The 24006-nt window shown below is 42.5% G+C and overlaps 1 protein-coding gene across 3 annotated transcripts in view; it reads left to right on the forward strand.

Moving 5' to 3' along the window:
- Nucleotides 1-2635: 2635 nt before the first annotated feature.
- TSHR (thyroid stimulating hormone receptor) overlaps nt 2636-24006 on the forward strand; it is a gene marked incomplete at its 5' end in the record, with an annotated part of 216702 nt that continues 195331 nt past the window's right edge. For all 3 annotated transcript variants that reach the window (XM_084629976.1, XM_084629977.1, XM_084629978.1), the window contains one exon: nt 2636-2811. In XM_084629976.1, the coding sequence (XP_084486102.1) occupies nt 2636-2811 (176 nt within the window). The remainder of the gene's footprint in view (nt 2812-24006) is intronic.

The raw sequence follows: 24006 nt of genomic DNA on the forward strand, positions 1-24006 counted from the left end.
GTTCAGACATGGGTCTGGGTTTGAAACAGGCTAGTGTGTCTGGCTCAAACCAGGCAGGGTTCTGAAGTCCCAAGCTGCCAAGGGAAACAGGCTGAGGGGTAGTTTCAGCACATCAGGTGGCATTTCCCAAGGGAGTTTCTGTGATCCAACCCGTCACTGAGGTATTATGATTTACCTTGTTCATTTGTTCCCTCTCTGGGTAGGTGGGTGGGAACTACGAACCTCATCTGCTTGAAAGCACGGACACAAAGTAGATGCGGTGTAAGAAAATAAAATTCACATACTCTAAATACACATACTCTAAAAAATCACAAATGAAATAACCCACACAGCAAGAAAATTTAATGGACATCTACATAACACACATAGGAGTACATGAGGTAGAGCTTGTCTGAATAAGCTGTCCAAATAACTTTAATGTGTTTACTGTTTAAAATAAATAACAAGACTGCACGTCTTATTCATTTGTACCCCCTACCCCCAGGACCTCCCATGTGTGTGAGAGAGATAAATACTATAAAATTAGGTTCATCCACTGAGCTGTACAAATAGTACCAGAGAATAAAAGAGTCACAGCCCTCATATGTGATCTGGCCAGGGTGAAGTGGTACCTAGAAGAGATCTCCTACATCTCTCCATTTTTTCATTAGCATCTATTCCTGAGGCAATATTGGGTTGCTACATGGAGTGATGCTGTAAATGAATGGTTAACTTTTATACTGTTCAGCCATATATAACATAGCTTAAATTCACAATAGCCCTTCATGGTTGTGTGCATTAAAGGATGTTCTAGCTAGCGAAGACATCTGCTGTATTGGGAAAGAAGGGCTACAGCCAGCTCAGCCCGGCTTTGCTAGTAGCAGCCTGCAACCTACCATGTACAAGAAGTACATGATGGGTGAGCTCTGTCTCCTTTTCCCTGGTGCTAGACCCTGTTTCTTTTCTTTGCTTATCTTTCTTGTATGGCCTCATATTTTGGTCATTAGATTGAAATCGGAACACTTCCTACTCTCTCCTATCACACTGGTTTAATAGGTGTGCTAGTCTGAGTTTTGACTGTCCTGTGTGTCCCTTAGTTTCTGTACTTGGCAAAATTCTGCCTTAGCTTTGCACGTTTACATTAGGTAGGTCAGCATAATAAAGGATCATAAGGGCATGTCCCAAGCTCTTGCTGCTTGGGTACTCTCTCACCTGCCACCTCTACCCTGTGAAAACATATTCTCTTACAAATTGTGTTAACTAACAAAAATATTATTAGAGGGCAGTGTCATGTTTATGTTTAAAAATGGGTTAGCTGGTGATGGGAGTATCTGGTAAATAATTCCACACCCATTTTACAGAGACATATAAGTTGAAGGTGCCCCTGTTATTGGGTTTAACACTGTTTGTGTTAACACCTTTTCTATCAGAAAGCCTCTTCTGAGCGCTGGACCTGGCTACAGACACGCGGTCCCCTTTCTCACAGCATGATAGCTAATACGCTCACAACCCATATACGAAACAAACCACCCACCCTCTCACACAAACCGGGGGTACCCTCTCCCTCGCACAACCCTCACCACAACCCCGTGCGCGCTCACACTCCCACGCGCGCACACACTTTCGCCTCTTGCCCCCAGGCCAGTCCCCTCCCTGCCGCTCTCGGCAGGCGGCCCTGGCGCTCCGCGGCTGGGCCGGCTCGGCTCGGCTCGAGGCAGCGCCTGCGGTTGCCGCTAGGTGGCCGACGCGGACAGCGGCTGGAAGCGGTGACGCGGAGGGTCGCAGCTCTGGTCCGCGTCCCAGCTGAGACTCGGAGTTGAGAAGCAGCTGCCGCCACCGCCCGCGCTGAAGTGATGCGCCCGGCTGAGGGAACGGCCCCAGGAGCCGCCGTCGCGGCTCTAAACGCGGCGTGAGGGGAGCTCGGCGCCCAGCAGCGGGAGCCGCAGAGTTTGTCCCGGTGAGGGGAGCTCGGGGAGGAGCGGGGCAGGGCAGGGCAGGGCAGCCCTCTGAGGGGCTGGGGAGCGGCTGAGGAGGAGGGGGTTGGCCGTGGGTGAAGGGGCTGTGGCGGGGCAGTGCCTGGCAAAGCTTGTCTGGGGGTGAGGATGGTAAACGGGCTGTGCTGGGGGGTGGCGTCTGGAAGAACGAGTCTGTTGGAGGGGATAGTGTACCTGGGGAGAGTTGTGGGGCTGGGAGCCGAGTCCCCGGGGAGTGGGGGGGGGGCATGGCGGGGGTGGAGAGGAGTGCCCGGGAAGACTTGGGGGGGGGAAAGGGGGTGTACCTGGGGGATGAGTGACTGGAGAAAATTGGGGGAGTGGGGTGCCTGGAGAGAGTGGGGGCAGGGGCAGTGGAGTGGGATACCTGGAGAGAGTTGTGGGGAGGGGGTGGTGTGCCTGGGGAGAGGGAGCAGGGTATCATGAGGAGGCGCAGCAGCACCCGGGAGGCAGGGTACTCAGGATTTCTGTTTAATGATACTACTTCTGCTTCCCTTTAGGGAGGAGGAGGTGGGTTTTTGGCAAGGTGCAGTTTCCTACTGCCCCACACTTTGAATGACAGAAGAATCCTGTGCCATCTGTATCCTTGGTTGCCTTGTTCCCCCTCCCCTCGAGAAGAGTGAGGCAGGGGTGGATGAAATAGCGCCAGCAGCAGGTTGTGGAAGATGCTGTGGCTGCTGGTAGCTTTCCAGGTCCTGCTGTTGCTGCAGACGGTGCTGTGGAGCACGGGCACAGAGATGTGCCCTTCATCAGAGTGTGAGTGCTTAGACTGGGACCACTACAAAATCACCTGCAAGGAGACACGTTTCATTCCCAGCCTTCCACAGGACACCAAAACCCTGTGAGTAGTGGAGTGGAGTCATACAACAGCTTTGTGTGAGAACTTGGAGGGATACACTCAGAGCTGGTACCCTGTGACAAATGGGGAGGGAGATGGCAGTGAGATGTGATGAATGCTGGCACTCAGGCCTGAGAGTACCTAGGGATGGAAACAATGATATTCAGATGCTATAGGTAACTGCAGGTGAGGAGAGCAATGACCTTCAGACCTCGCAATAATGTGCGGAGTATAGAATCATAGAACTGCAAGGGACCTCAATAGGTCATCTAGTCCAGTTCCCTGCACTCGTGGCTGGACTAAGTATTATCTAGACCATTTCTGACAGGTGTTTGTCTAACCTGCTCTTAAAAATCTCCACAACCTCCCTAGGCAATTTATTCCAGTGCTTAACCACCCTGACAGTTAGGAAGTTTTTCCTAATGTCCAACCTAAACTTCCCTTGCTGCAATTTAAGCCCATTGCTTCTTGTCCTATCTTCAGAGGTTAAGAAAAACAATTTTTCTTCCTCCTCCTTGTAACAACCTTTTACATACTTGAAAACTGTTATCACGTCCCCTCTCCATCTTCTCTTTTCCAGACTAAACAAACACAATTTTTTCAATATTCCCTCATAAGTCATGTTTTCTAGACCTTTAATCATTTTTGTCACTCTTCTCTGGACTCTCTCCAATTTGTCCCCATCCTTCCTGAAACGTGGCACCCAGAACTGGACAGAGTACTCCAGCATTACACTGTTGATTCATGTTTAGCTTGTGGTCCACTATGACCCCCAGGTCCCTTTCCTCAGTACTCCTTCCTAGGCAGCCATTTCCCACTTTGTATGTGTGCAACTGATTGTTCCTTCCTAAAGGGAGTACTTTGCATTTGAGTGCGATGAATATGATGGATATTTGGACCTTGTAAGAGTTTAAATGGGATGTGGGAAAGTCAGGCACTGAGAGTACTTGTACGCAAGAAGATGGGAAGCTTGGATCCTATGATTAATATACCTAGAAAGGGAGGAGGGAGAAGGCAGGGGTAGGTCAGACACTGTACCCTAAAAATGAACATAAATCAGATGTGCCACTACCAAACAGAATAGTTCCATACAACCTCACCATATTTACTTTTCCTTTTTGCCCCATTTTGACAGACAAGATATAACTGTGCAGGAATTTCAAAAGGACATGGAATTCATTTTTGTTCTTTAGTGTAGAATAACATATGCTAACACCTCAGGTTCCCAATTCAGTCTTTCAGGTGTCAATCAAAATGCTTCATGCCCCTACCAAATTCACAGTCCATTTTTGTCAATTTCATGATCATAGGAATTTAAAAATAGTAAATTTCATGATGTCAGCTATTTAAATCTGACATTTCACAGTGTTGTAATTATAGGGGTCTTGATCCAAAAAGCAGATGTGGGGGGTCGCAAGGTTATTGTGGAGAGAGTTGCGGTACTGCTACCCTTACTTTTGCACCGCTGCTGGCGGCAGCACCGCTGCCTTCAGAGCTGGGCAGCTGGAGAGCAGTGGCTGCTGGCCAGGAGCTCAGCTCTGAAGCCAGAGCTGCCACCAGCAGCAGCACAGAAGTAAGGATGGCATAGTATGGTATTGCCACTCTTACTTCTGCACTGCTGCTGGCAGTGTGCTGCCTTCAGAGCTGGGTGCCTGGCGAACAGCCACTGCTCTCTTGCTGCCCAGCTCTGAAGGCAGCGCAGAAGTAATGGTGGCAATACTGAGAACCTCTAAAATAATCTTGCAACTCCCTTTTTTGTCAGGACCCCCAATTTAAGAAATGCTGGTTTCCACCATGAAATCTGTATAGTATAGGGTAAAAGCACACAAAAGACCAGATTTCACAGGGGAGACCAGATTTCACAGTCCGTGACATATTTTTCAGGGCCGTGAATTTGGTAGGGTCCTATTCATAGTAATAAAAGAGTACATTATCTGAGATAGTAGTAAATTGGAGGCATGTGAGAGTGATAGATACCTCTCCTTTTACAGTATTTTTTTGCAAGATTAAAAATGTTTCTAACCCCAAAAGAGAGATCCTGGTTTGTTTGTAATATTCCAGTAAAACAAACAAACTAACAAACAGCGACTCCTAATTTATTAAACTGGGAGTTGAAACCATTTCAGGTTATTTGAGAACCCTGATTAAAATTATAGATTTTGACTGGATGTTAAAATAATCAAGTTATTTTAATAATGAGCTTCTCAAGAATATTTAAAACCCTTAAGAAGTAGGATGTCACAGAACCAACTTCTTACCTGCAAGTACAGCTAAATAAATGTTTACATGCTTTCCATTGTTTATCTATGTGTGCCTTGTAATTTTTGTACTATTGGACTGCAGCTGTTGAAGTATTCCAGTTGTTATGGATATTCTTGAATTTCAGATTAGACTCATTTGTTCTTGGAGATGCTGGACTTGAGGCTTTATGTGGTTTAGTTTATAAATATGATAATATTGTACAGAGACAATGCTTACTGTATGTCTTGGGAATCTGTGCTGCCAAACTGGAAAAACAGATAGCTCTCAACTCTTGAGACAGGAATTTAAATCAAATCCCAGAAATGTCTGAAATCCCCAACTAAAATTGGAGGCACTCTTTTTGGAAAAGGGGTGCATAAGAACGGCCATACTGTGTGCATGTCTTTCAGTATCCTGTCTTCCACACGTGGCCAGTGCCACATGCGTCAGAGGGAAAGAACAGAACAGGGCAGTAATCAAGTGATCCATTCCCTGTTGTGCAGTTCCAGCTTCTAGGACACCCAGAGCAAGTGGTTGCATCCCTGACCATCTTGGCTAATAGCCATTGATGGATCTATCCTCTGTGACCTTATCTAATTCTTTTTCTGAAGCCAGTTATACTTTTGGCCTTCACAATATCCCCTGGCAATGAGTTCTACAGGTTGATTGTGCATTGTGTGAAGAAGTACTTCCTTTTGTTTGTTTTAAACCTGCTGCCTATTAATTTAATTTGGAACCACTGGTTCTTGTGTTGTGTAATTTACCCTTTACACTTCCTTATTCACTTTCTCCACACCATTCATGATTTTATAGACATCTATCATATCCCCCCATTAGTCATCTCTTTTCTAGCTGAAAAGTTCCAGGCTTTTTAAGTTCGCCTCATATAGAGGCTATTCCATGCCCCTGACCATTTTGTTGCCCTTATTTGTGTACCTTTTCCTATTCTAATATATCTTGTTAGAGATGGGGCAACCAGAACTAGTATTTGAGGTGTGGCATACTGTAGATTTATACAGTGACATTATGTTTTCTGTCTTGTTATCTATCCCTTTCCTGATGGTTCCTAACATTCTGTTAGCTTTTTTGACTGCTGCTGTACATTGTTTTCAGAAAGAAAAGGAGTACTTGTGGCACCTTAGAGACTAACAAATTTATTTGAGTATAAGCTTTCATGAGCTACCGCTCACTTCATCAGATGCATTCAGTGGAAAATACAGTGGGGAGATTTATATACATAGAGAACATGAAACAATGTGTGTTACCATACACACTGTAACAAGAGTGATCACTTAAGGTGAGCTATTACCAGCAGGAGAGCAGGGTGGGGGGGAACCTTTTGTAGTGATAATCAAAGTGGGCCATTTCCAGCAGTTGACAAGAACGTCTGAGGAACGGGGGGGTAGGGGGTGGGAAGGGGAATAAAAAAGGAAAAATAGTTTTACTTTTTGTAATGACCTATCCACTCCCAGTCTCTATTCAAGCCTAAGTTAATTGTATCCAGTTTGCAAATTAATTCCAGTTCAGCAGTCTCTCGTTGGAGTCTGTTTCTGAAGTTTTTTTGTTGAAGAATTGCAACTTTTAGGTCTGTAATAGAGTGACCAAAGAGATTGAAGTGTTCTCCAACTGGTTTTTGAATGTTATAATTCTTGACATCTGATTTGTGTCCATTTATTCTTTTACTTAGAGACTATCCAGTTTGACCAAGGTACATGGCAGAGGGGCATTGCTGACACATGATGGCATATATCACATTGTTTTCAGAGAGAGTTTTCGGAGATAGTTCATGATGAATGAGAAGTACATAAAAATCTAGCCTCCTAAAGGAAGCACTAAGTGTTGTGTGGAAATCTAATATTTTCAAATACCAATTTCTAATGAGGGGCTGTAGGAAAATGAGGATGATCACCAAAATATTTAAGTAAAGCATGCAGAAACTTTAATTCCATCAAAACCGTAGAAAACAGCTACAAATTGTTTTCAGAATGTTTGGGTGCAGTCTAATAATCTGTATCAATGGAGAAGGCACTTGTGAACGTCTCATTATAAAATAAATTCTTAGTTCAATCTACTCTTCAGATAACAAGAAAAGATTTAGGCAAGTGAAAAATGTGATTTTTATACTGTGCAAAGTGGAAAGGGTAGAGTGTTCAGTGTTTATCTTTATCAGTTTCTATCTGAAGTTGCATTTATTTTAAAACAAATCAGGGCTAAGGTAATAGGGAAAGCACTGTTTTGTCTCATAAGAATTTGCCTGGTGGTTTACTTTTATTCACAGTTTCCCCTAATGGGAAAGGAGCAAAAATTTTCACCCTTACAACTGAGTTTGTCATATGTGTAATCCAGTGGTTCTCAACCTTTTTGGGCTCAGGGCCCGTTTGTAAATGTTTATGGCCTGTCACAACCCAGTAAATAGTCTTGGGGTGAAGGCCTTGGGTAGTTTTGGTCAGATCCTGTCCTGTCCGGCACTCACCCTACAGTGGCGGCTCCTGTGCTGTGGGGCTGGCTTGGCTTGGCTCTCCACTCCAGGCATTACAACCTCTGGGGTTGTAGCACTGCTCAGGTTTGGCCCCGCCCGCACAACTGGACCAAATTTGGGTGAGTGGAGTTGTGACCTGGCTCACTCTAATTTGGCTTACCAGACTCCCCTCATCATGTCGGCTGGGCTAAACCTGAGTGGTTCTGGGACCCTAGAGGTTGTAGTTCCTGGAGCAGGGAGGCGAGCCCAGCCAACCCCTTAGGACAGGACTTGTCTCACAACCCTTTAAAACATTCTGGCGACTCAATTTTGCGTCTAGCTGAAGTCTAGTGAACTGAGTCATAGGATTGTGAGTTAAAATATTTGGGTTCTGATTTTGTTACTGACTGCTCTGTGATTTTGGACAAGTTACTTAATCTCTTTTGTTTTCCCCATCTATAAAATATGAATGATAATACATATATACCTTTCTGTTTTCCATGCACACAACATCCATAACACTTCAGTATTACTGTTTATTTTATATTAAGGAAAAAATAACAAAAATAGTCTCCATGAGAGAGCACAGAGTGTCAGACTCCTCTTTAATGTACTGAATTCCTCTGCTTCACAAAATAGCAACAGTCTCTGCAGACTGCAGATTTCTAGAAGTTTAGTTTCAGTTGTTAATTGAGAATAAAACAAGATATACTTTTCTTTTTGAAATAAAGTACATAAATGCCTAAAAAATTGTACAACTCTAGCAAAATCATACAACTTTTTAAACATTCTTACATGGCTAACCAGTTTTGTAGAACTTGCAAACCTGAATGATTGATTGTGGTAAATATGGGAGTAGACTGGCTGGCTTTTGGGGACAGTGAGCCCTTTTCAGTAGGCAGAATCTTGAAACTTTAGTTGCAATATCACCCAGCTTTTTCAATCTGGACTGTTCTCTTTTGTGTGTCCTACTTTAGAAGAGCAGCATACAATCTCTTTTTTGTTTGCATTTTAAGTGAGGTGTATGCTTATAAGAAATTATAGGAAATGTTTATTTCAAAACTCAGCTGGTGGAACAGTCTTATGAAATCCAGCCAGCAAAGCTTGCTTGTCTTAGACTGTTCTTACTGTACTTATCCAGAAATGACTAGTGCAGATGCTTATCCAGAATGGACCACTGCACAGCAGTTATTCATGGAGCAGCTTATTTTTCAGTGTTAGAATTTTGTCTTTGCTGTGGAGTAAACCAGAAAAATAGAGATTGGCATATATGTTATAGGCATAGCTGGTAGTGTTGCCTATTATTGTCACCCAACAATTTCAAGACCCTGTTTTCAGTGGTTTATAACTTTGCCAGACTTTAACTGTTCATGCTGAAATTTTCCATGCTGGGTGTCTGCCTCGGGCTGATTATTTTATTTTAATTTTTTGGGAGACTTTCAGCAAAAATGGTTCAGCAGTTTCTGAGAACACAGTAATGGAAACACATTATTTTGCCCATGTTAAAAGAAATTCTTCTAGCCATTTCTCTGAGAACTCTTTGGTTCAGGGACTTGAAATTTGGCAGTGGGTGTTTGTGTCTGGGAAATGCTTTTTGCCCACAGTTGGCCAAGTTATAAACCATTGAAAAAGGTTTCAAATGGCAAATGGTCACTAGAGATTTGTTAGAGTTTAGGAGCTAAATTCTCTAAGAGTCCATCTGTTCTGAGCATGCTCCATCCCAGGGCTGAAGGGGCTGAGCAGGATTTTCCTTCAACTGTTGTTCTGGACCACCAGAACTGAGAATAGGGAGACTATGACCATGCGAACTTACATTGGTATAACTGTGTCGCTCAGGGGTGTGAAAAATCCACACACCTGAGTGACGTGGTTATGCTGATCTAACCCCCAGTGTGAACAACACTATGTTCATGGGAGTGCTTCTCCCACTGATATAGCTACTGCCTCTTGTGGAGGTGCATTAACTATGCTAACAGAAGAAGCTCTCCAGTTGGCATAGTAGCATCTTCACTAAAGCACTACAGTAGTATAGTTGCACCACTGCAGCTTTTTAAGTGTAGACCTGCCCTATATCTCCAGTGTTCTCTGTGCCTCAATGCTGACTTTCCAGGCAGTGTGGAGGAAGATTGCAGTCTGACTTAAATGTAGAGGGAACAAGAGCTGGGTCTGGTGCGGGGTGGAAACTGTAGGAATCGGCAGGGAAGGGAGAAACGGCTGATGGCGTGTCTACACTTAGGGCGTGTCTACAGTACAAAATTACGTCAACCAAACTTATGTTGGCATGCAGCCACCACAGTTATTAAATCGCTTGTGTGTGTGCACACTTGGTTCCTTGTGTTAACGGTGCGCATCCTCACCAGGAGCACTTGTATTGATTGTATTGTCAATGTGGGGCATTGTGGGACGGTTACTGAAAACCAGTAATAGTTGACATAAGCAACGCAGTGTCTGCACTGACACTGCGTCGACCTAATTACATAGCCAATTTAGTAACACCACCTCCCTGAGCAGCATAGAGGGACACTTCAGTGGAGCCAAATTTAAATAAAGACACTTCCACAGCTAGGTTGAAGCAAGACAGTTTATGTTGACCTACCCTGTAGCGTAGATCAGGCCTTATAGCGCTGCAATGGCACAGCTGCAGCACTTAGTGAAGATACTAGTATCAAGAATGAGGAGATTGGTGTGAGGAGTAATTGCCATTACTTTGTGGCCTGAGTTGCTGTTCAAAACTTACATTGTTGAGAAGTACAACATTATTGTAATCTGGTTTATGAGTGTAATGTGCATTAATTTAGATTTATAAAAAGGCACTCCTTCAAAGGCTCTGGGAAACCAGACATCAATTCAAATTGCAAAGATATATAACAAACATGCTGTTAGCTTTTCTATTTTACAGACGCCAACAGGCTCTGATAAACACATCAATATCCTGCAATACTTCAGTTATTATCCATCCATTTGTACTCTAACTTTCTCCAAAATCCAGGAGAAACTGTCAGCAGAGTCTTCTGCAATTTCCACAGTATGCATCCGATGAAGTGAGCTGTAGCTCACGAAAGCTTATGCTCAAATAAATTGGTTAGTCTCTAAGGTGCCACAAGTACTCCTTTTCTATCAGCAGAGGGGAGACTGAGTCGCAACAACTGTTTCCTTTGCATTTCATTACAGTGCTTAAATAGTTAACTAAGATTACCATACATCCAGGTTTTCCCAGACATGACCTCTTTTTTGATTCTCCGATCTCCATCCAGGTGGATTTTTGAAATATGAATAAATGTCCATGATTATGAACTGGGTGGCCAGAAAGCAGCAGTTGCTGGCCAGGCATCAAGCTCTGAAGGCAGCGCTGCCACCAGCAGCAGCGCAAAAGTAAGGGTGGCATGGTATGGTATTTGGGTGGGGGAGGGTCGTCACAGCCTGAAATATTTTCAAAGGGGGGCCTAGCAAAAAAAGGGTTGAGAATTACTGAACTAAATCAAAGCTAGCTTGGGTATGTAAACAAATGCTGCAGTCACACCTCTCAGAGCAGTATAGACTACCCTGAGTCTGGCAGTGTGTAAGTCCAGTATCGACTTGGAACATCCACTAGCCAAGGTAGCTCTGTATCTGGCTTAAGTGGCATCCATCTCCCTGTTTTTATTTCTGAGAACCTGATGCCAAGGGCCTCAGATTCCCCCAGGTTCACCTATTTCAGTTCTGATATTCTGGCATTGTTGACAAGGTGATGAGGTCTCTGGTTCCCATTGGTATGACTGAATTCGATCCTGGCATCTTGGCACCATTGATCCAATGCATTGACCAAGATTGCCTAGGATCCAGCATCATAGATCCTGGTGAACCACTTGATTAGGTGGTCCGGTGCCCATTATAGATAGTATTAATGTTACCACAAATTCCAGGTCATCTAAATCTGGTGCTAAGGTTTCAGTACCACTTACTTAAACTGGCGAGCACCAGTATAAGTAGTGTTAAACCAGGAAAAATCTGAGGAACGAAAACCATGCCTACTGGGTCTAGTGCCAAGGATCCAGCATAACTTGAAGTGACTCAGTGCACAGTAAAAGTGGCACTAAGGTTGATCTTAGTTGAAGTGGCTATGTACCCAAATCAACTGGCAATAGGAACCTCAGATCTATCTGAGTCAATGTAATTGTGACAAGTGACAAGAACTAGCACTAGTAACTTGGGTAAGTCTCTTGATGAAGTGGTTTGGTGCCCAGTGTCAGGAACACTCAAATCCCCAGGTTTGCACAGGAGAACTGGGTCCAGGCTGGCATGATTCACTGTCTCTGAAGTGCTACTTGCCAAAAGAGTATTATACTCTACATAAGTGTAACCAAGATTCCCTGATTTGTCACAGGTTCAGCAGAATTACATATTATGGTGCTTTAGGTCAAGTATAAGTGGCACATAGGTCCCTGGACCTATTTACATCAATTGAGTCTGGTTCAGAGAACCTGGCACCATAGATCCCTGATCCTTTGGGGTCTGGTAGGTTGGCACCTCTAAAATCTGGGTTTACTATCCTAGTCTCCCTTAAATACTACTGAGAGGTGATATCTACCAATAGTTTATTGCCAGAGCCTGTAGGGATAGTTAACTGAAGCTCTAGGCATTCCTTTTATTGGAGTCTTTCCAGATGAAATTGGTAGAACTGTTCAATGTTTCCAGGTCTAGGTTCTGATGAGGGCCTAGAGCAGTGTTAGTGGCACTGAAACCTTTCAGAATTGTGTTATGGGTTTTCCCCAGATGGTATGGATAGTGATTTCAGCTTCCACCAGTGCCTGCTTTAGTCAACAGTTCTCACTCACCTTGCAATACTCTAGCCTTTGGTGGGATTGCTCTGTGTACTACTGGGGTTATTTAAGATGACTGCTTTGCCATCAGGGTTGTGCCGAAGGAAACTGGATTTCTTTATATTAGTATACTTGGTTGTGCTGTGAGTGTCACGGGATGGATGTATTAATTTAGTTGCCCAAATGATATTTTTTCTAATGCATGTATCTCTCTTGGTGTGGAATTGGAGTCTTGTTTCTCAGAATTTGTTGGACCTCTGGTCTGCTACTTGATAGAATATCACCTGTATTGTACACCTGAGAAGAGGACATTGCTCCTACCCATAGCTACTGCTTGGACTTACTGAGATACAGACCACATGGGTTGTTTTCTATAAACTGTAATCCATATGGGAAATGTGATTTGGTCAGTCAGTGCCCTCATCCCCATTTCCAGTCTCAATTCATCTCTGTTTCTATCTCAAACTGTTGCTAACATGACTGTATTTCCCTGTAGCGGGGCAGTTCCTCTGGTGGAGGAAGGCTGGGCTGACTGGGGAGGCAGCTACAGCTGGGGCCACAGCCCCCACCAGGCCACACCTGACCCTGTTATAAGGGATCAGGGAGGAGCTGGGTCAGTTTCTTTCTAGCTGTGGAGAGAGAAGGACCTGACTGCCTGGGAGCACAGGGTACTGGGAGTAGAGTAGTACAGGGGAAAGACAAGAGGAGTGGGGGTACTCTGGCCTGGCAAATCCCCAGGCTGTGGGCCTTGCTAAAGGCCAGAGCAAGTACTGGGGTTGCAGAGGTGCAGCCTGGGGTTAAGCAGAGGCAGCTGGTCTGACCCCCTTGCCAATGATGAGTGGCCTTTACAGACTGCAGTTTGCCCCAGTGAGAGGGAGCTAGATGACAACTGGCAGTAGCCACTGAGGCAAGGTGGGTATAGAGGGCTGGGGATTCCCTGGAAGGGGAGACTGAGAATGAGAGGGTACTGTTGGGGCAGAACTCCAGGGTAAAGGGCACTGGGGTCCAGGAGGGACACGGAGCCTGAGGCAGGTGAGACATTGGCCAGCAGGAGGCAATCTGAGTGCTGAAAGAACTAATTCCCAGGATGACCAGTGGGAGGCGCCATGCCAGTGAGTCTTTGCTTCTCTACATTCCCCAAGTCTCTTTTACATTCTTCTTTATCCAGGTCTTCATTCACCTGCATTTATCAGAAGGTATTCAGTAAGCTGATGGCAGCCTCAATTGCATGCTTCTCTCTCTTGTAGAATTTGCAAAGCTGTTACTTGAAGCTGTATGTATTTTTTTTAATTGCCCTTCACTGAGGTCTGATGTGAGAGGGTGATATTTTGGTCATTTCAATACACACTTGACTTGTCACCTACAGCTCATGCTTGCTTTGACAGTATTGTAGTTCCTATTCACCTAGAGTGCCTGCACCCAACTTCCTAGGGGTTTGTATTGCTTGCTGATCTCCCACAAGTGGGAATATGTAGAAGCTACTCAAAGGAAGGAGAGGTTACTTACCAGTAACTGTTGTTCTTTGAGAGTGTTGTCCCTGTGTATTTACATTTCCCACCCACCTTCCTCACTTCTTTGGAGTGTCAGGTAAAGAATTCCAAAATTAGGGAAGAAACTGGAGGGCAGTTGGTGTCCCTCCTCCTTTTAAACTCTCAGAATCTTTTGCAAGGTAAAGGGGTACATAGCCCTAGTTGACACGGCTTGCTAGAAGAATTCCGCAGCTTGATGCCAGTAGCGAAATATCCCACAAATGTGAATATGCAGAGGCAACGCTCTCAAGTAACGTAGCTACTGGTAAACATCCTCTTGTTTCTCATGGTGAGTTTATATGTACTGTTTGGGTGAAAAGCTGAAAAAGCATTGTTGGCTTTCCTCAGAGGCCTGTCACCAGGTGCTTTTGGGAAGTGGGGATGAGGCTAAAGTTGTTGAGGGATGGGGTTGTGCTCTCTCTACTAATTTCATTACCTTTACTATATGTGGGAATTTCACAAATGCACTTAGGAAGAAGAAACCTTATAATTTGCTGCATGAGCATAACAAGGGTCAATAAAGCAATTTTTCAGGTTGGCATCCTTTATAAACTGGCCTCGTCACATAGTATTAAGATGTTTTATCTTTATCCAGTGCCCTCTTTGCACCATCTGAAAAAATGGTACCTGAGTCATGAATGTTTCATCTACTAATGTAATTTAGTAGTAACAAAAAGAGGACTTACCAGCTTTCCAGCAGCTATTTTAAAAAAAGCCACCAATGTACTTTTTAGCTTGGAATAGTAGGGGTTGTTTTTCTTTTTTACATCTTTGATAATTAATCTGCTGTTTGGGTTGTTGTGTCCTTTATTTGATTTCTCTTTTGCGGCAATTCATAGATTTTAAGGCCAGAAGGGGCATTGTGATTATCTAATTGGACATCCTACATAACACAGACCATAGAACTTCTTTTAATTTAATTCCTGCTTCATGCCTAATAACTGTGGTTGAACTAGAGCAGATTTTTATTCAATCTTGATTTTTAACATTTCCTGTAATGGAGAATCCACCACAACAGTTGGTAGGTTGTTCCAGTGATAAATTACCCTCATTATTAAAAAAAAAAAAAGTGCCTTATTTTTAGTTTCGATTTGTCTAGCTTCAGCTTTTGACCATCAGATCTTGTTATACCTTTGTCTACTTGACTAAAGAGCCCTCTATTATCAAATTTATTTTCCGCATCTAGGTACTTACAGACTGTGATCAATTTGTTCCTTATCCTTCTCTTTGATCTAGATAGAATTGAGCTCCTTGAATCTCTCACTGTAAGGCATGTTTTCCAATCCTTTATTCATTCTTACGGCTTTTATGAATTCTGTTGAATTTATCAACATACTCTTTGAACTGTGGATACCAGAACTTGACATAATATTCCAGTAACAGTTGCACCAGTACCAAATGCAAAGGTAATACAATCTCCTTACTCCTACTTGATATTCCCCTATGTATACATCTAGAAATAACATTAGTCCTTTAGCCATAGCATCACACTGCAAGTGCATGTTCAGCTGACTATCCAGCGTGACATCTAAGTCTTTTTTTTAGAGGCATGGCTTCCTAGGATCGAGTTCCCCGTCCTGTAAGTACTGCTTTCATTCTTTGTTCCTAGATGTATAACTTTACATTTGGCTACATTGAAATGCATATTGTTGTCTTGCACCCAGATTACCAAGTGATCCAGATCACTCTCATAATGATTGTCCTCTTGTGCAGTACCAAGTTAAATGCCTTACAGTCGTCTATTACATTAACATTATTACCTTTATCAACTAACCTTGTAATCTCATGAAAAATATCACATTAGTTTGATATCTAGTTTGACATTAATTATGTTACAAGGACTTCATTAATAAAGAATTAAAAGAAAGTATTAGCTCCATTATTTTCCGTGGGATTGAGGTCTGGCTGTATGACAAAGTGGGATATGTCTGTGTCAAATTATGACTTGTTGAACACGTCTAAACTTGCTTGAGGGCAGCCTATTGTAAAGCGGCTGTCTAGAATGGATTACCCAGGAAAGGTACTTGATACTTCATTGAAGGACTACCTCAGGGAAGCCAATGAGATGGCAATCTAGAACTATTGGTTTTGAAAGATAACTACTGGTCACCTGTCAAGCTCCATGGATCCTTCACATGCATATGGTATACCTCATCCAGTGTACTAAAAGCCCCAATAACTATGTGGGTGAAACCAGACAATCACTATGCTCACAAACTGTCACAGGAAATTGATAAAAGATAACACTTTATCAGCAGTGGGTGAATGCTTTTCACAAAGAGATTGCTCTATATCGGAGCTATCAGTCCTCATCCTCAAAGGAAACCTGCACAATACTTTCAAAAGATGAGCCTGGGAGCTTAAATTCATTACTCTGGTAGACACTAAAAATCGTGGACTTAACAGGTTTCAGAGTAGCAGACGTGTTAGTCTGTAGTCGCAAAAAGAAAAGGAGTACTTGTGGCACCTTAGAGACTAACCAATTTATTTGAGCATAAGCTTTTGTGAGCTACAGCTCACTTCATCGGATGCATAAAAGTGGAAAATGCAGTGAGGATATTCTTATACACACAGACCATGAACAAATGGGTGTTTATCACTTCAAAAGGTTTTCTTTCCCCCCACCCCACTCTCCTGCTGGTAATAGCTTATCTAAAGTGATCACTCTCCTTACAATGTGGAGTACTTGTGGCACCTTAGAGACTAACCAATTTATTTGAGCATAAGCTCAAACTTTATTTGAGCATAAGCTAAACACCCATTTTTTCATGGTCCATGTGTATAAAAACATCCTCACTGCATTTTCCACTTTTATGCATCCGATGAAGTGAGCTGTAGCTCACAAAAGCTTATGCTCAAATAAATTGATTAGTCTCTAAGGTGCCACAAGTACTCCTTTTCTTTTTATGGACTTAACAGACACTCTGGATTTATGGTTTATTACAACAATCTGTAACCCAGTAACCCCCTCTTACTGTGCCATGTAAGGCTCAGAATTTTATCCTAAACTCTCATGTGTAACTGGGCTTTGACATACCGGTTTGTTCTCCTTTGTTTTTGTTGTTAATCAAAATGCCCTGCATATTGATCAATTTTCCATGCCAGCATTTGTTACTGAAGATTATTACATCTTCATACACCTATAAGTTAAGTTTTCTTGGCTCCATGCACTATTAAAATCTGACACCATCACCCCCTACGTACAGACACCCATACAAATAAATTCTGGGCTCTTCCTCACTCATATCTGTCCTTATGAATCCTGGATTTATTCACTCTTTCCCCCACATTAATGAATTCTAGTCTATTTTCCTAAGTATTTTATGTATTCCAATGCTTAGTTTACAGATCAAAACAGGAATTTTTCTGAATACCAAGACTGCAAGATCTGAAAACTGGTATCCTTTCTGTCTCCATTATTCATATAATCACAACATAGTTGAACAATTTAATTGATATAGGAAGAGCTCCTACTGGAATATATTTTACATTTTAACATGCTCATTATATATCACAAAGATATAAATAAAATATTTTAGGTTGCAAAGGCAAAATTTGTGTGTAGTGTAATATATACTAGTTTACTAAACATAATATGAATAGAAACCTTTTTCATGAAGCTGAAAAAGAATAATTTAAAATGTAGATATTTCTCACTAATTTTGTGACTCCAAACAGCATTTTTCAGAATGACCACTAGAAAAGAGAAGCAAACTATTTAAAGAAACTAAGAACTTATTTATATGCAGAAGTTAGTGTGGAGTAAGATAGTGTGAATTTAAAGCACACTAGCTACTCTGTATTAATGCATTGTGCATTAATGCTGAGTAGCAAGTGTGCACTAGCTACTCTGGCCTTTTTTCTTCAAGCAGAAAAGCTCTTAATAGTTAATGTTGTCCACGCTGAATGAAATGTTAAAAATAAGCAAAGTGCAGACATGAGAAAAATTAGATTTTTAATTGTTAGTAACAATTTTAATTTTATCTGTAAAAACCCTCCTGTGCTGTATCTGTTTTATTATAATAAGTGGTGGTGGGTTAGTGTGGTGGTCTTTTTTTTGTTTTTTTGTTTTTGAATTTCCCAATGTTCTTTTGCTTTTTGTCATATCTCCAAAAAAGTAAGTTTCAGGAGATTTTCTTGAATTTTAATGTATTTTTTTATTTTTAAAAGCCCCGGTAGTTTTCAGTCTGTTTCCTTTTTCCCCCATCCATGATCTCAGCCCAAAAGTGCCCTTCTTGTCTCACAAAACCAGATGTTTCTACTTATGCAATTGCAGGAATTTTTTTAAGTTTACATTAGAAATATAAAAAACCTACTAGCTAAAGCATGTTGCTCCCTAATACGTGCTTCCCGAGTCAAATTCCAACTGAATTCCCTTCCTATTCTAAAATAAACTTATTTATACTGTTTTTCCTTTTGTAACTATTTCTTTAAAGGGACACTATTCAAATAGTCTGTGCACCAAATTTGACCTACCATAACATTTTCACAATCTGGGGTAATGGCCTGTGGATTATCAATATTTTTGTTTTAAATCCACCAATCTAGTTTAGAAAAATTAAGAAACCACAATAACAAAGTAAAAAGGGCTGTGGGGGAGGGTAATTGTGTTGGCACTGGGAATGAAATCTCTGCCAGGCTCTTCCCCTCTAGGAGGTGCTCTATAGCACAAAATTTTACCATGTCTGAACGCAGTTGTGAAAATTCTGATAATTGACAAGAGGCTGACTGTGACGTAGCAGTCAGTGTAGACCAGGACAAATCATGCTAGCGATTTGTCTGGTCAATGCTAAATTCAAAATTGTGGTCAGTATTGTATCAGCTAACTTGATTCTGTACAACCAGGTTTGGACATGATAAAATTTTGCAGTGAAGACAACCTATGAGAGATTCCTCTGAATTCTTTCATGAAGGAAAGAGGTTTGTCCCTTTCACCTTCCCCCTCCCACTCTTCCTTCCCCCAAACATGAAATAGGAGGTTTGACCCTCAAATCCTCTGGATGTATGAAGATTCCGTGGATGTCATGGGATTCACTGGTGGTCCTTTGCCTCTCATCTATCTTCACAGATATCTGTTCCTCATCCCAGTCTGTAGCTGACCTTACAATCTCCCTAGAAAGGGAGAGGGGGATTTCCATGTGAAGAGGCCCTGCAAGAAAATTATACTTTTATGTAGGCTATATTATCTTTTGTGCAGATTCCCTACTTTGTTGGGCAGCGGTAACAAAGTGAATCCTCCCCCATCCTTAAACATACAGAACTCCCTGTAGGGACTGTAACAGGCAGGAGTAATATTGTGGAGGTCACTTCGCCCTCTTCCCCTGTGGCCTATAATGGTACTTCATGACCGTAGTTTCGTTCTGCTACTATAGAAAAGTGACTAGCAGAGGGAGCACAAGTTAACGAACAAACCCTATTGCCAGAATTTCTATATCATCAGCAATGGTAATAACAAATTAAGAAGTAAACCAAAATAAATCATATTGATTTTTAAACATAAATTTGGGGGTGAGGATGAGACTTGGCAGGGGTTTAGTTCCTACCAGGCAGGTGCCCATGTCACTGGAAAACCGTCACACTTTGTGCTGAATGAACGCAACATGCAAATGAATGACTCTTTCAGTTACAGAGGTGACACCTTTATAACAGGATTGAGATTCATTTGCAGGGCTGTATTGGGAAGGGAAACCTGCACTATTGCTAGAAATACTGTAACAGTTCTATGGTTAAATAGAGGACATAAGTCTTAAGTGATGTAAAGCTAGTAATTTTCACCTGTACTGAAAAGAAAATTAATTAGAAAAATGCAGGAGAGAAGTATATTAAGAAAAATTAAAAGGAGTAGAAGTAAAACTGGTATAAAAAGTTCAGTAATGGACATTTGGATCCAGTGGCTCTTTGGAGTTATGACATTCTGAAGAAGTCACTTTATTTCACTTCATTAATAAATAGGGTGCAGCCAGATCATCCCCTCTCTGTCAAGAGGCAATTCATCTAGGGGACTGTGCATACATCACCCGATCAGTCTCATTCCTCTATACTTAACAGGTGTTCAGAACAAACAGCAGACCAACTTGGCAGGAAGTGCTTTCTGAGTCACAAATGGACTTTCAAAGATTCAGTCCTCTATCAAGTCATCCTCAAATGGAGTTTTCCTTCCACAGGCCTGTTTGCCACCAGTTTGAACAAGAAGTGTCAGGCATTTTGCTCCGGAAGAGACATAAACCCAGGCTCTCTTTCAGATGCATTCCTAATCCAGTGAAACAGAGGGCTGATGGATGCTTTTCTGCCATTAATTCTCAGAACAGTAAGGCAGGACAAAGTCTTGCTTTGTGCATGGGTACATCAGTTCTCGGTGTTCACAACTGATGCACCTATTAACATATCTGCCCATCACTCTTCCAGATCTCCTGGACATTGTTTCACAACCCTGGTCCTACACCCAGACCTCTCTTCTCTAAATCTGACAGCCTGAAGCTGCTCCGGAAGATGCAAAATATTCTGATTCACACAGGAATGTTTCTGCAAAACTGAGACTCTCCAAATGGGTATCAGATTTGTACTGAGATCTCCTATGAACTAAATAAATTAGCTCCATCCTCTCATATTAGAGCACATTCTACTAGGCTGCAAGTGACCTACTTGGCATGTTCGTGGAACATCCTTATATCAGAAATATGCAGTGCAGACACTTGGAGCTCAGTGTGTACTTTTATTCAGCACTACCCATTGGTTGCAGCTGCTGAGTCTGGTGCCCTATTTAATAGGGCAGTCTTTATTTAACCAGTATTCCTGGCACCTACCACCTTAGGGCGATAACTGATACACTCCATACATCTATCTGGCTAGCTATGTCAGCAAATACTTGAACAAGAGAGATGGTTACTGACCATACAGTGTCTGTGGCTCTTTGAGATGTTTTGTCCACATAGATTCCATAACCTGCCATCCTTTCTGGTACTGCAGAGTCCTTTTGCTTTGGGATACTATATTAGCAAAGGAACTGAGAGGCTTTTGTCCCCATTCCACCTTTTGGGTCCCCATGGGGGCCACAAGGACATACAGGGTGCAAGTAGGGAACATGCTCACCTAGAGTGGGACCCATGTGCAAAAAATATCCTGAGGAACCATATTTACTGTAAGGTAAGTAACCATTCTTTCTCAGTGTGGAAAAGTTAACAAGGAGGGACTTAATGACCAGGAGCTCAATCCTGCATGCACTGAACTAGTATTGATTTCTATGTGTGGAACTCCCACCAAAGATTTGTATGATCAGGCTCTTAAATGAATTTTATAAAATCAGAGAAATGTAGGGCTTGAGGGACCTTGAGTGGTCATCTAGTTCAGCTCCCTGAGCTGAGGCAGATCCAAAACACCAGTCAGGGATCATCTAGGTATATTTAGACCCACCTACTCTGTCTAACCTGTTAACAACTCCAATGTCAGGAATTCTACAAACTCTCTTGGAAGCCTATACCTGTGCTTAAGTACCCTTATAGTTAGAAGGTTTTTCTTAATATCTAACGTAGATCTCCCTTCCTGAAGATTAAGCCCAATGCTTCTTGTCTTACCTTCAGTGAGAACAGTTGATCACAGTCCTCTTTATGACAGACCTTAATAAATTTGAATGCTGCTACAGGTCCTCACTTGGTCTTCTTTTCTTAAGACTAAACATGCCCAGTTTTTTATAACCTTTCCTAATAGGTCCAGTTTTCTAAACCTTCCATCATTTTTGTTACTCTCCTCTGGACTCTCTCCAGTTTGTCCACATCTTTCTTAAAGAGTGGCATCCAGAACTGAACACAGTACTCCAGGGGTGGGCAACCTGAGCCTGAGGAGGAGCTAGAATTTACCAATGTACATTGCCAAAGAGCCACAGTAATACATCAGCAGCCCCCGCCCTCCGCTCCCAGCGCCTCCCACCCACCACTGATCAGCGCATCCTCGCACCTCCCGATCAGCTGTTTCCTGGCATGCAGGAGGCTCGGGGGGGGGGGGGAGCGAGGACACGGCAGGCTCAGGAGAGGGGACGGGAAGGGGTGGAGTGGGGGCAGGGCCTGTGGCAGAGCCAGGGGTTGAGCAGTGAGCACCACCTGGCACACTGGAAAGTTGGCGCCTGTAGCTTCAGCCCCGGAGTCGGTACCTATACAAGGAGCTGCATGTGGCTCCAGAGCCATAGGTTGGCCACCCCTTCAGTACTCCAACTGAGGCTTCACCAGTGTTGATTAGAGCAGGACAGTTATCTCCCATGTCTTCCATACAACACTCATGTTAATCCACCCTAAAATTATATTAGCCTTTATTGCAACTGTATCACATTGTTGGTTCATAGTCAATACACTAGAACTCCAGATCCTTTTCAGCAGTATTATCACTTCGCCAGTTATTCCCAATTTTATAGCTGTGCATTTTATTTTTTTCCTTCCTAAATGTAGTACTTTGTACTTTATTGAATTTAATCTTGTTTTTTTCAGACCAATTCAACAGTTTGTCAAGGTTGTTTTGAATTCTAATCCTGTCCTTCAAATTTGCTTGCCACCCCTCAGAACTTGGTGCGGTCTGCACATTTCATTAGCATACTCTCCAGTTCATTATTCAAGTCATTAATGAAAATATTGAATAGTGCCAGACCCATGTCAGAGCCCTGCAGTACCCCACTAGATATGTCTCCCCAGTTTGAGAGCAAACTGTTGTACTCTTTGAGTACAATCTTTCAACCTGTTTTGCACCCACCCTATAGTAATTTCATCTATGCCAGATTTCACTAGTTTGTTTGAGAACGTCCTATCGGGCTGTGTCGAAAGCCTTAGTAAAATCAAGATATGTCATTTCTGCAGCTTTCCCCCATCCAATAGGCCAGTAACCCTTTAAAAAAAAGAAATTGGGTTGGTTTGGCATGATTTATTCTTTACAAATCTATGTTGACACTACTAAGAATTTTATTATCCTCTAGTTGCTTAAAAATTGAACATTTAATAATCTGTTTCAGTATCTTCCAGGTATCGAAGTTAGGCTGACTGGTCTATAGTTCCCTGATTCCTCTTTATTTCCCTTTTAAAAGATAGATACTCTGTTTGCCCTTCTCCAGTCAGCTGGGATATTACATGTCCTCCACAGGTTCTCAGAGATAATTGCTAACTGCTTCAGCCAGTTCTGTAAGTACCTTAGGATGGATTTAATCAGGTCCTGCCAATTTAAATACATCTAATTTATTTAAATATTCTTTAATCTGTTCTGGCTTGTGTTCTGTCCCCATTGTTGTTAATATTAATTTTGTTAAGTGTCTGATCACAATTAATGTCTTAGTGATGACTGAAGGAAAATAGGTACTAAACACCTCAGACTTCTTGATGTGATCTCTTATTAGCTTTCCTTCCCTGCTAAGTAGTGGACCTACACATGCCTTTATCTTTCTCTTGCTCCTAATGTATTTATAGAACCTCTTTTTTTAGTGCTTTTTATATCCCTTGGTAGATGTAACTCATTTCGTGCCTTAAGGTTTCTGATTTTTGTCCCTAAATCAGTGGTGGAAAACCTGCAGCCCCTCAGGGTAATCTGATTGCGGGTTGTGAAACATTTTGCTGACATTGACTGTCTGTAGTATGCCCCCTCCCTTCCCACTCCTCCCCCTGGAGCTCCCAGTGACTGCGGTTTGCCGTTCCCAACCACTGGGAGCTGCTGGAAGCAGTAAGCTGCAGGGACATGCTGGCCACCACTTCCCATTGGCCGGGAACAGAGAACTGCGGCCACTGGGAGCTGCGGGGGGCCGTGCCTGCAGATGGTCAATGTCAGCAAAATGTCTCACGGCTCGCAATCAGATTATCCTGATGGGCCACCCACGGGGTGTAGGTTGCTGACCACTGCCCTACGTGCTTGTGCTATTCTTTTGTACTCGTCCTTAATTATTGGTCTGTGTTTCCCCTTTTTGTGGATTCCTTTTTGATTTTCAGATCATTAAAGAGCTCCTGATGAAACCATATTGGTCTCTTGCTATTCTTCCTGTCTTTTTGTCTCATCGGGATAGTTTGACATTGTGCCTTTAATATTCTCTGTTTGAGAAATTGCCAGCTCTCCTGAATGCCTTTTCCTCTTGTGGCTTGTTTACACTGGCAAGTTTTTTCGATGAAACTAATGTTCCCAAGGAAAAAGCGACAAAAGCAAAGTTGCCAAA

The sequence above is a fragment of the Lepidochelys olivacea genome (assembly GCF_965140295.1).
Source record: "Lepidochelys olivacea isolate rLepOli2 genome assembly, chromosome: 6".
In the NCBI taxonomy this organism is placed as follows: Eukaryota; Metazoa; Chordata; order Testudines; family Cheloniidae; genus Lepidochelys; species Lepidochelys olivacea.